Source organism: Lepidochelys kempii, chromosome 2, assembly GCF_965140265.1.
Source record: "Lepidochelys kempii isolate rLepKem1 chromosome 2, rLepKem1.hap2, whole genome shotgun sequence".
Lineage (NCBI taxonomy): Eukaryota > Metazoa > Chordata > Testudines > Cheloniidae > Lepidochelys > Lepidochelys kempii.
The window spans coordinates 62268017-62280783 of NC_133257.1; the positions used below are offsets into that span (position 1 = coordinate 62268017).

General features: G+C 47.9%; 1 protein-coding gene across 11 annotated transcripts in view; it reads right to left on the reverse strand.

Annotated features, from left to right (window-relative positions):
• The window catches only part of TRIM55 (tripartite motif containing 55), a 64114-nt gene that overhangs the window by 9940 nt on the left and 41407 nt on the right, over nucleotides 1–12767 (reverse strand). For 5 of the 11 annotated variants that reach the window (XR_012157189.1, XR_012157188.1, XM_073331001.1 and 2 more), the window contains one exon: nucleotides 6592–6864. The exons of the other annotated variants lie outside the window; for them this stretch is intronic. Coding sequence is in view for 3 of the 5 variants with exons in the window: in XM_073331001.1 (XP_073187102.1) it covers nucleotides 6592–6864 (273 nt within the window). In the remaining 2 variants the exon portion in view is untranslated. The remainder of the gene's footprint in view (nucleotides 1–6591; nucleotides 6865–12767) is intronic. 11 annotated transcript variants of the gene reach the window in all.

Here is a 12767-nt window from a genome sequence, read left to right on the forward strand (position 1 = left end):
GTGTAGTACTCTGTTGAACTGAGAGAAGTGCCACCCTTTAGATAAGATGGGAAACCAAGGCCCCTTATGCCCATCTCAGGTGGCTTTCCAGGGGAATGTTAAAGATTCTGGGATAAATACTCCTTTTGGTGAAACAGGTGCAACTCCCACTGATTGGCAATTATTAAAAATTAGATTATTGTAATGGTGTGGGGCTCACCTCACGTGAGTGTACACCAGGTGAGTGTGGGCACGCCTGCAATTTTTCTCAACTTCTCCGCTCATTGTGCCCCTGGTCAGCCACTGCACTCCTGAGGCGGGTCTTCGGTGACCCAGCCTTCTGTCCACATCACATACAGTCCATGTGCACAGCAAAACAAACCCCTTCTGGGGTATACCATCCAACCGGGCCTATTTCAGAGCCCTCGGTAATGTCATGCAGCCCTCTCCATGCTCAGTCCTTAACAGTCCAATAGGGCCCATCACAGTACCCTCAGCTGGTATGTCCCTGCAGCCCGCCCTCGGCTCAATCTTTAACAGCTCAAAGGGGCCCATCATTGTACCCCTTCTTTGGGCGTGTCCTTCTCTGTAGCCCTCCCTGGGGTCAGTCCTTCCACAGTACAACAGGACCCATCATGGTACCCCTCCACTGGCAATGTCTCTGTAGCCCTCCCCAGACTCAGGCCCTGTTGGTGAGACTGAGGACCAATCTCAGAACCCTAGTTCAGTGGCTCTCTACCTTTCCAGACTGCTGTACTCCTTTCAGGAGTCTGATTTGTAATGCAGAACCCCAAGTTTCAGCTCACTTAAAAAACACTTGCTTACAAAAATACAAAAGTGTCACAGCATGCTGTTACTGAAAAATTGCTTCTTTTCTCATTTTTACTATCTAATTATAAAAAAATCAATTGGAATATAAATATAATACTTACATTTCAGTGTATAGTATATAGAGCAATATAAACAAGTCATTGTATGAAATTTTAGCTTGTATTGACTGCACTAGTGCTTTTTATGTAGCTTGTTGTAAAAGTAGCCAAATATCTACATGACTTGATGTACCCCCTGGAAGATCTCTGCAGACCACCTTGGGTACATGTACCCCTGGTTGAGAACCACTGCCCTAGTTGTCCAGCTTACATGTGAAGGTTCCTGCTCTGGAATGGAGCAGCACCCCAGGCATAGGCACTGGCTTCCTCATTTCCCTGGGGGTGTTCGACTGCTGCTTCACCTCAGGCCCCGCCCCCACTCCATCACTTCCCCCAACACTCCATCCCTGCCCTACCTCTTCCTGCCTCCACTCTGCCCCACCTCTTCCCACCCCATTCTGCTCCTTCCCCCGAGTGCACCCCATCCTCGCTCCACCTCCTCTCCTCCAGCACACCGCTGAACAGCTGATAGTAGTGGATGGGAGGCACTGGGAGGAAGGGGGAGGAACTGATTGGTGGGCCACTGGGAGGTGCTGTGGGGGAGGGAGAGGAGCTGATCGGCAGGGCTGCTGGTGGGTGCTAAGCACCCACTATTTTTTTCCATGAGTGCTCCAGCCCCAGAGCACCCCAGGCATAGAGTTGGTGCCTATGGTCACAGGGCTTCCTCCCTGGAGACTCTTTGCATGTCCTATAGTCCTCTGACCCCAGCTCTCTAGCTGGGTCAGTCTCACTTCAGCCCCCTTCTGGAGGGTAACAATTCCACGTACAGTCCCTTCCCTAGGCCTGTCCAAACTTCCTTCTCTCAGGGTGCAGCCCCCACTTCCTCAATGGCTGTTGCGGGGGACCCAAGCCCACCCAATACTCCAGGCCCCAACCCAGGGACCTTCTAAGTAGCAGCCACATGCCATGTCCCTCTTAGCCCTGGTCTACACTAGGAGTTGAGGTCGAATTTAGCAGCATTAAATCGATTTAACCCTGCACCTGTCCACACGACGAAGCCCTTTTTTTCGACTTAAAGGGCTCTTAAAATTGATTTTCTTACTCCACCCCTGACAAGGGGATTAGTGCTGAAATCGGCCTTGCTAAGTCAAATTTGGGGTACTGTGGACACAATTAGACAGTATTGGCCTCCGTGAGCTATCCCAGAGTACTCCATTGTGACCGCTCTGGACAGCACTCTCAACTCAGATGCACTGGCCAGGTAGACAGGAAAAGGCCCGCGAACTTTTGAATTTCAATTTCCTGTTTGGCCAGCGAGGCAAGCTGCAGGTGACAATGCAGAACTCATCAGCAGAGGTGACCATGATGGAGTTCCAGAATCACAAAAGAGCTCCAGCATGGACCAAACGGGAGGTCCGGGATCTGACTGCTGTTTGGGGAGAGGAATCCGTGCTACCAGAACTACGTTCCAGTTTTTGAAATGCCAAAACATTTGTCAAAATCTCCCAGGGCATGAAGGACAGAGGCCATAACAGGGACCCGAAGCAGTGCCGCGTGAAACTTAAGGAGCTGAGGCAAGCCTACCAGAAAACCAGAGAGGTGAACGTCTGCTCCGGGTCAGAGCCCCAAACATGCTGCTTCTATGATGAGCTGCATGCCATTTTAGGGGGTTCAGCCACCACTACCTCAGCCATGTTGTTTGACTCCTTCAATGGAGATGGAGGCAACACGGAAGCAGGTTTTGGGGACGAGGAAGATGATGATGATGAGGTTGTAGATAGCTCAAAGCAAGCAAGGGGAGAAACCGGTTTTCCCGACAGCCAGGAACTGTTTCTCACCCTGGACCTGGAGCCAGTACCCCCCGAACCCACCCAAGGCTGCCTCCCGGATCCGCCAGGTGGAGAAGTGACCTCTGGTGAGTGTACCTTTTAAAATACTATACATGGTTTAAAAGCAAGCATGTTTAATGATTAATTTGCCCTGGCATTCGTGGCTCTCCTGGATATACTCCCAAAGCCTTTGCAAAAGGTTTCTGGGGAGGGCAGCCTTATTCCATCCACCATGGTAGGACACTTTACTGCTCCAGGCCAGTAGCATGTAGAATCATAGAATCATAGAGTCATAGAATATCAGGGTTGGAAAGGACCTCAGGAGGTCATCTAGTCCAACCCCCTGTTCAAAGCAGGACCAATCCCCGACTAAATCATCCCAGCCACGGCTTTGTCAAGCCTGACCTTAAAAACTTCTAGGGAAGGAGATTCCACCACCTCCCTAGGTAACGCATTCCAGTGTTTCACCACCCTCCTAGTGAAAAAGTTTTTCCCAATATCCAACCTAAATCTCCCCCACTGCAACTTGAGACCATTACTCCTTGTTCTGTCATCTGCTACCACTGAGAACAGTCTAGAGCCATCCTATTTGGAACCCCCTTTCACGTAGTTGAAAGCAGCTATCAAATCCCCCCTCATTCTTCTCTTCTGAAGACTAAACATCCCCAGTTCCCTCAGCCTCTCCTCCTAAGACATGTGTTCCAGTCCCCTAATCATTTTTGTTGCCCTCCGCTGGACTCTTTCCAATTTTTCCACATCCTTCTTGTAGTGTGGGGCCCAAAACTGGACACAGTACTCCAGATGAGGCCTCACCAATGTCGAATAGAGGGGAACGATCACGTCCCTCAATCTGCTGGCAATGCCCCTACTTATACAGCCCAAAATGCCATTGGCCTTCTTGGCAACAAGGGCACACTGTTGACTCATATTCAACTTCTCATCCACTGTAACCTTTTCTGCAGAACTGCTGCCGAGCCATTCGGTCCCTAGTCTGTAGCTGTGCATTGGATTCTTCCATCCTAAGTGCAGGACTCTGCACTCGTCCTTGTTGAACCTCATCAGATTTCTTTTGGCCCAATCCTCCAATTTGTCTAAGTCCCTCTGTATCCTATCCCTACCCTCCAGCGTATCTACCACTCCTCCCAGTTTAGTGTCATCTGCAAACTTGCTGAGGGTGCAATCCACACCATCCTCCAGATTGTTTATGAAGATATTGAACAAAACCGGCCCTAGGACCAACCCCTGGGGCATTCCACTTGATACCGGCTGCCAACTAGACATGGAGCCATTGATCACTACCCGTTGAGCCCGACAATCTAGCCAGCTTTCTATCCACCTTATAGTCCATTCATCCAGCCCATACTTCTTTAACTTGCTGGCAAGAATACTGTGGGAGACCGTGTCAAAAGCTTTGCTAAAGTCAAGGAACAACACGTCCACTGCTTTCCCTTCATCCACAGAGCCAGTTATCTCGTCATAGAAGGCAATTAGATTAGTCAGGCATGACTTGCCCTTGGTGAATCCATGCTGACTGTTCCTGATCACTTTCCTCTCCTCTAAGTGCTTCAGAATTGATTCCTTGAGGACCTGCTCCATGATTTTTCCAGGGACTGAGGTGAGGCTGACTGGCTTGTAGTTCCCAGGATCCTCCTTCTTCCCTTTTTTAAAGATGGGCACTACATTAGTCTTTTTCCAGTCATCTGGGACCTCCCCAAATCGCCAGGAGTTTTCAAAGATAATGGCCAATGGCTCTGCAATCACATCCGCCAACTCCTTTAGTACTCTCGGATGCAACGCATCCGGCCCCACGGACTTGTGCTCGTCCAGCTCTTCTAAATAGTCCCGAACCACTTCTTTCTCCACAGAGGGCTGGTCACCTCCTCCCCATGCTGTGCTGCCCAGTGCAGTAATCTGGGAGCTGACCTTGTTCATGAAGACAGAGGCAAAAAAAATATTGAGTACATTAGCTTTTTCCGCATCCTCTGTCACTAGGTTGCCTCCCTCATTCAGTAAGGGGCCCACACTTTCCTTGACTTTCTTCTTGTTGCTAACATACCTGAAGAAAGCCTTCTTGTTACTCTTAACGTCTCTTGCTAACTGCAACTCCAGGTGTGATTTGGCCTTCCTGATTTCACTCCTGCAAGCCCGAGCAATATTTTTATACTCATCCCTGGTCATTTGTCCAATCTTCCACTTCTTGTAAGCTTCTTTTTTGTATTTAAGAGCAGCAAGGATTTCACTGTTAAGCCAAGCTGGTCGCCTGCTATATTTACTATTCTTTCTACACATCGGGATGGTTTGTCCCTGTAACCTCAATAAGGATTCTTTAAAATACAGCCAGCTCTCATGGACTCCTTTCCCCCTCATGTTATTCTCCCAGGGGATCTTGCCCATCAGTTCCCTGAGGGAGTCAAAGTCTGTTTTTCTGAAGTCCAGGGTCTGTATTCTGCTGCTCTCCTTTCTTCCTTGTGTTAGGATTCTGAACTTGACCATTTCATGGTCACTGCCTCCCAGGTTCCCATCCACTTTTGGTTCCCCTACTAATTCTTCCCGGTTTGTGAGCAGCAGGTCAAGAAGAGCTCTGCCCCTAGTTGGTTCCTCCAGCACTTGCACCAGGAAATTGTCCCTTTCATTTTCCAAAAACTTCCTGGATTGCCTGTGCACCGCTGTATTGCTCTCCCAGCAGATATCAGGGTGATTGAAGTCTCCCATGAGAACCAGGGCCTGCGATCTAGTAACTTCTGTGAGTTGCCGGAAGAAAGCCTCGTCCACCTCATCCACCTGGTCTAGTGGTCTATAGTAGACTCCCACCACGACATCACCCTTGTTGCTCACACTTCTAAACTTAATCCAGAGACTCTCAGGTTTTTCTGCAGTTTCATACTTGAGCTCTGAGCAGTCATACTGCTCCCTTACATACAGTGCAACTCCCCCACCTTTTCTGCCCTTCCTGAACAGCTTATATCCATCCATGACAGTACTCCAGTCGTGTGAGTTATCCCACCAAGTCTCTGTTATTCCAATCACATCATAATTCCCTGACTGTGCCCGGACTTCCAGTTCTCCCTGCTTGTTTCCCAGGCTTCATGCATTTGTATATAGGCACTTGAGGTAACCTGCTGATCGCCCCTCTTTCTCAGTATGAGGCAGGAGCCCTCCCCTCTCATGCGCTCCTGCTTGTACCTCCTCCCGGTATCCCATTTTCCCACTTACCTCAGGGCTTTGGTCTCCTTCCCCCGGTGAACCTAGTTTAAAGCCCTCCTCACTAGGTTAGCCAGCCTGCTTGCGAAGATGCTCTTCCCTCTCTTTGTTAGGTGGAGCCCGTCTCTGCCTAGCACTCCTTCTTGGAACACCATCCCATGGTCAAAGAATCCAAAGCCTTCTCTCCGACACCACCTGCGTAGCCATTCGTTGACTTCCACGATTTGACGGTCTCTACCCAGGCCTTTTCCTTCCATGGGGAGGATGGACAAGGACACCACTTGCACCTCAAACTCCTTTATCCTTCTTCCCAGAGCCACGTAGTCCGCAGTGATCCACTCAAGGTCATTCTTGGCAGTATCATTGGTGCCCACGTGAAGAAGCAGGAAGGGACAGCGATCTGAGGGCTTGATGAGTCTCGGCAGTCTCTTCATCACATCGCGAATCTTAGCTCCTGGCAAGCAGCAGACTTCTTGGTTTTCCCGGTCGGGGCGGCAGATAGATGACTCAGTCCCCCTGAGGAGAGAGTCCCCGACCACCACCACCCGCCTCCTTCTCTTGGGAGCGGTGGTCGTGGAACCCCCAACCCTAGGACAGTGCATCTCATGCCTTCCAATCGGTGGAGTCTCCTTCTGCTGCCTTCCCTCAGATGTATCATCTGGTCCACTCTCCGCATTAGTACCTGTGGAGAGAACATGAAAACGGTTACTTACCTGTATCTGCCCTGCTGGTACATGGACGTTCCCCTTTTTTCTTCTGGAGGTCACATGATGCCAAATTTCTTCACCATCCTTCTGTCCCTGATGTGCAGCCTGCTCTGAATCTTCAGAACCTTGTGCCCGTAGAAGCCTATCCTGACATTCGTCCAGGAAATCTTCAGTTTCTCTTATGCAACTCAGGGTTGATACCTGTTGCTCCAGACCTTGAACCTTCTCTTCCAGTATAGAGACCAGCTTGCACTTTGTACAGACAAAGTCGCATCTGTCCTGTGGAAGAAAGACAAACATAGCACATCCAGTGCAGGTCACAACAGCTGAACACCCCCCATCCATATTACCTTCCTTCTATGAGCTTCCTCAGGAGTTGTAGTAATTACTCAGAGAATCATTGTAGAACACAGCATTGCAGTGTATGTTTGCTGGCATTCAAACAACATCTGTTCTTTATCTCTCTGTGTTATCCTCAGGAGAGTGATATCATTCATGGTCACCTGGTTGAAATAGGGTGCTTTTCTTAAGGGGACATTCAGAGGTGCCCATTCCTGCTGGGCTGTTTGCCTGTGGCTGAACAGAAATGTTCCCCGCTGCTAGCCACGGGAAGGGTGGAGGGGCTAGCCACGTGCTGGGGGAGGCAAAATGTGACCTTGGAACGAAAGCACATGTGCTATGTATGTAATGTTAACAGCAAGGTTTACCATGAAAGAATGTACCCACTGTTCTATAAAGTGTGTCTTTTTAAATACCACTGTCCCTTTTTTTTCCTCCACCAGCTGCATGTGTTTCAAAGGATCACGGGATCTTCTCCTTCCCAGAGGCTAGCAAAGATTAGAAGGGAAAAAAAAATGCACTCGCGATGAAATGTTCTCTGAGCTCATGCTGTCCTCCCACACTGACAGAGCACAGACGAATGCATGGAGGCAGACAATGTCAGAGTGCAGGAAAGCATAAAATGACCGGGAGGAGAGGTGGCAGGCTGAAGAGAGGGCTGAAGCTGAAAGGTGGTGGCAGCGTGATGAAAGGAGGCAGGATTCAATGCTGAGGCTGCTGGAGGATCAAACTAATATGCTCCAGTGTATGGTTGAGCTGCAGGAAAGGCAGCAGGAGCACAGACTGCCACTAAAGCCCCTGTGTAACCAACCGCCCTCCTCCCCAAGTTCCATAGCTTCCTCACCCAGACGCCCAAGAACACGGTGGGGGGGCCTCCGGCCACCCAGCCACTCCATCCTAGAGGATTGCCCAAGCAACAAAAGGCTGGCATTCAATAAGTTTTAAACTTTTAAAGTGCTGTGTGGCCTTGTCCTTCCCTCCTCCACCACCCCTCCTGGTGCTTCTCTCCTCCACCACCCCTCCTGGGCTACCTTGGTAGTTATCCCCCTATTTGTGTCATGAATTAATAAAGACTGCATGAATGTGAAGCAACAAAGACTGTATTGCCTCTGCAAGCGGTGACTGAAGGGAGGAGGGGAGGATGGTTAGCTTACAGGGAAGTAGAGTGAACCAAGGGGCAGGGGGTTTCATCAAGGAGAAACAAACAGAACTTTCACACCGTAGCCTGGCCAGTCATGAAACTGATTTTCAAAGCTTCTCTGATGCGCACCGCGCCCTTCTGTGCTCTTCTAACTGCCCTGGTGTCTTGCTGTGCGTAACCAGCAGCCAGGCGATTTGTCTCAACATCCCACCCCACCATAAACATCTCCCTCTTACTCTGATATTGTGGAGCGCACAGCAAGCAGTAATAACAGTGGGAATATTGGTTTCGCTGAGGTCTAACCGAGTCAGTAAACTGCGCCAACGTGCTTTTAAATGTCCAAATGCACATTCTATTACCATTCGGCACTAGCTTATCCTGTAGTTGAACAGCTCCTGACTACTGTCCAGGCTGCCTGTGTATGGCTTCATAAGCCTTGGCATTAAGGGGTAGGCTGGGTCCCCAAGGATAACTGTAGACATTTCAACATCCCCAACAGTTATTTTCTGGTCTGGGAATAAAGTCCCTTCCTGCAGCTTTTGAAACAGACCAGAGTTCCTGAAGATGCAAGCGTCATGTACCTTTCCTGGCCATCCCACGTTGATGTTGGTGAAACGTCCCTTGTGATCCACCAGTGCTTGCAGCACTATTGAAAAGTACCCTTTGCGGTTTATGTACTTGCCGGCTTGGTGCTCCAGTGCCAAGATAGGAATATGGGTTCTGTCTATGGCCCCACCACAGTTAGGGAATCCCATTGCAGCAAAGCCATCCACTATGACCTGCACATTTCCCAGGGTCACTACCCTTGATATCAGCAGATCTTTGATTGCCTTGGCTACTTGCATCACAGCAGCTCCCACAGTAGATTTGCCCACTCCAAATTGATTCCTGACTGACCGGTAGCTATCTGGCGTTGCAAGCTTCCACAGGGCTATTGCCACTCACTTCTGAACTCTGAGGGCTTCTCTCATCTTGGTATTATTGCGCCTCAGGGCAGGGGAAAGCAAGTCACAAAGTTCCATGAAAGCGCCCTTACACATGCAAAAGTTTCGCAGCCACTGGAAATCGTCCCAGACCTGCAACACTATGTGGTTCCACCAGTCTGTGCTTGTTTCCTGAGCCCAGAATCGGCGTTCCACCGCATGAACCTTCCCCATTAGCACCATGATGCCACATTGCCAGGGCCCGTGCTTTGAGAGAAGTCTGTGTCCATGTCCTCATCACTCTCATCACTGTACTGACATCGCCTACTCGCCCAGTTTTGCTTTACCAAGTTCTGGTGCTGCATATATTGCTGGATAATGCGCGTGGTGTTTAATGTGCTCCTAATTGCCAAAGTGATCTGAGCAGGCTCCATGCTTGCCAAGGTATGGCGTCTGCACAGAAAAAAGGTGCGGAACGATTGTCTGCCATTGCCCTGACGGAGGGAGGGGCGACTGACGACATGGCTACAGGGTTGGCTTACAGGGAATTAAAATCAACAAAGGGGGTGGCTTTGCGAGAAACTGAATGGCCTCCTCAAGGATAGAACTCAAAACTGGATTTAGCAGGCTGTTGATTTCACAGAGGGAGGGAGGAAGGAGAAAATGAATACAAAACAAATCTGGTCTATTTCTTGTTTTGAGCCACTTCATCTATCTTTATACATCTTGCTGGCAGCAGACTGTGCAGTACGACCACTAGCCATCGACATCTCCTGGGTGCTCGGCAGAAGACGGTGCAGTATGACTACTGGCCATCGTCTTCTGCTAGCTGCAGATTAAAAGACAGTGCACTGCTGGTAGGACTCAATTGCCATGAGACGAAACAAGGGAAATGACCTGGCTGAGTCACTCCCATGTTTGCCCAGGCGCCCCTGACCTCATCGAGGTCGATTAAAAGAGCACCCAGGACTACGTCGAAGACAGCTACCAGTCATACTGCACTGTCTGCTGCCAAAAGGCAATAAACTGCGGCTGTGTAGCAATGCAGTACCATGTCTGCCAGCACCCAGGAGACATACGGTGATGGTTAGCTGAGCGGGCTCCATGCTTGCCGTGGTACGGCATCTGCACAGGTAACTCAAGAAAAAAGGCGCAAAACAATTGTCTGCCCTTGCTTTCACAGAAGGAGGGAGGGAAGGGGGCCTGACGATATGTACCCAGAACCACCTGTGACAATGTTTTAGCCCCATCAGGCACTGGGATTTCTACCCAGAATTCAAATGGGCGGCGGAGACTGCAGGAACTGTGGGATAGCTACCCACAGTGCAATGCTCCGGAAGTCGACGGTTGCCTCGGTACTATGGACACACTCCGTCGACTACATGCACTTAGAGCATTTGTGTGGACACACACACAATTGAATGTATAAAAATGCTTTCTACAAAACCGACTTCTATAAATTCGACCTAATTTCATATTGTAGACCTTGGACCACTTCCCCATGGCCTGAATCTTCTTTGAGTCCCATCACAAAGCCAGGAGTACCTTCCTTGCTCCCCCAATCCCTGCCAGCAGACTGAATTCATGCTGTTCCTGCAGCTCCTTTTATATGAGCATGTTGGGCCCTGATGGGCTGCTTCCCTGCAGCCTCTTTCTGAATAGCTGCATCCCATGCAGCCGCTCTAAGCTTCTCCTCTATTGCTTTTTTGGGGACAGGGTGTGGCAGGACTGCCAGCCTTCCAGCAGGGGGTGTCCGGGTCACATATACCCCATCAGAATGATAAACAGTAACATCCATCAATAAAACATTTTGTAATATGTACAGTTGGGTGTGAACTATTGAATAGTGAATAATAACTACTCCCTTTGTGTACATAGTTACTGCACCACTAGTATTTTAATGGACACTCTGTGCTTAAAAATCAGTCCTAATTTTGTGTTGGTTTGTGAAATTGCATGTGCACATCCACCCTATCCCTCCATTCTAATGCCTTGGGCTATCCTTGTGAGTAGGCAGGCACTGAAATATCCAGTACGCTGTTAATTCTTTTACATTTCAATATCTGCTTTTTCATAAGCTAGGGAGGCTGAGCAGCAGGATGAAGCAGTGTGTAAACACAAGCTCACAGTCATAATTATCCTACTGTCAAAGGGAATTTCAGTGGTACACATTTGCGGCCAGGTAGGCTAATATTTCAATGCTCACCCACTGTAATGGGTACAAATCACCAAGTACAACTTAGCATGGAATCATTTACTGTTAAACAGAAAAGCTGACCTATTTCATAGGATTAGGATGAGATCTACATCTACTATTGTGAAGTGAATCTGCTGTGATATGATGTAAAATAGCAGCAATTCAGCTGTGGCACAGAAGAAAATACTTTTTTTTGAAGGTGATAATTTTCCTTTCAGAATTTTTTTCCTAAACAACCAAATGAGAAATGCCCTGAAAAGGCAGTTTAATGGAGATCAGAATTCAAGCCTGTTCAGCTTTTAAATTAGGTAATTACAACAATCAGAACAGAAGAAATCATTTTGTCCACACTGTGATTCTTATGATCTATTATTACTTGAAATGGACCAAAATTGAAATACCCACAAACAAGAAGATACTCATGACTAATCAGACAATTCACAGACCCGACTATTAAAATGCAAAACTTCAGGTGTGTTATTTGGCACTCAAATTAATAACAAGAACACAGTTGTCTGAGAGTTGTTATCAATGTATTGTCACCACAACTCGTCACCAGCACTACTGAATCACACAACTCTCAGGAGCAAGGGGAAACAGAGATGCTAAAAGGAGATCAGTCAGTATTTTCCTGCATTATTTGAATGTGTTAAACGAAATCTAGCAGTAAGCATAAAAGCAAAGTGCAAAACGGAAATCTAGAAGAAACCATCCTAAACTAAATCTCAAAACCAAATGGCCACTGACCTGAACTTTAAAACTAAGACCCATCTCTGTAATAAAGTCAGAGAGAAGCAGAATCATACTTTTTGGAGTGTTTTTCGCCTATGAGTCTTCCACACCTGATATTTCCTGATTTTGCTGTACAACTGAAAGGCACTACTGAAATTCAGCCCTGTAGAGAGGAGCCTCAAAACAGGGTTTAATTAACACTTAAGCAGTGCACATGCCTATTGCATAGGAGAGAATATCACTTACAGTGAACTGATCCCTCTGGTCATTCAGCTCAGACATTTGACATATATTATATATCTATCCATCCATCTATCGGTCTTATTATAGAGCTATATACAAGGATATTCAGATCCACAGGGCAAAGCTCAAGTTCTGATATTCTGTTCTCCCTCTATGCATATCTTTCATCTATTCATATAGGGAGAGCAGAATAGTGGAGCTGAGAGCTGCCTTGAGGATCTTATAGGATTTTTTTGGCCTGTTTTAGGGTAGCAGTTGGGGGTCCATAAAAGTTCATTCTGGTGAAGAGAGCATGTTAGAATCAAGATATCATGTGGCACTGAGAGGAAGACTTTGCCTCTAGATGTTTTTTGCATAAGATCCAGTCCTCCAAAGCTAAACTCTCATAAGTAAGTCTTACTGACAATAGTAGTCCTATAGACTTCAAAAGAACTATTGAGGTGAGCAAGGCTTGCAGGATTGAGTCTTGATATTGGGGGGGAGGGGAGAGTGAGAAAATTATTTATGTCTAAAATAAAGGGCTAAAATAATTCTAAAGGATCACTACACTGAAATTTAGAAATGCCCCTTCACAGAGTACATAAATACAACTGAAAACCAGATGTAT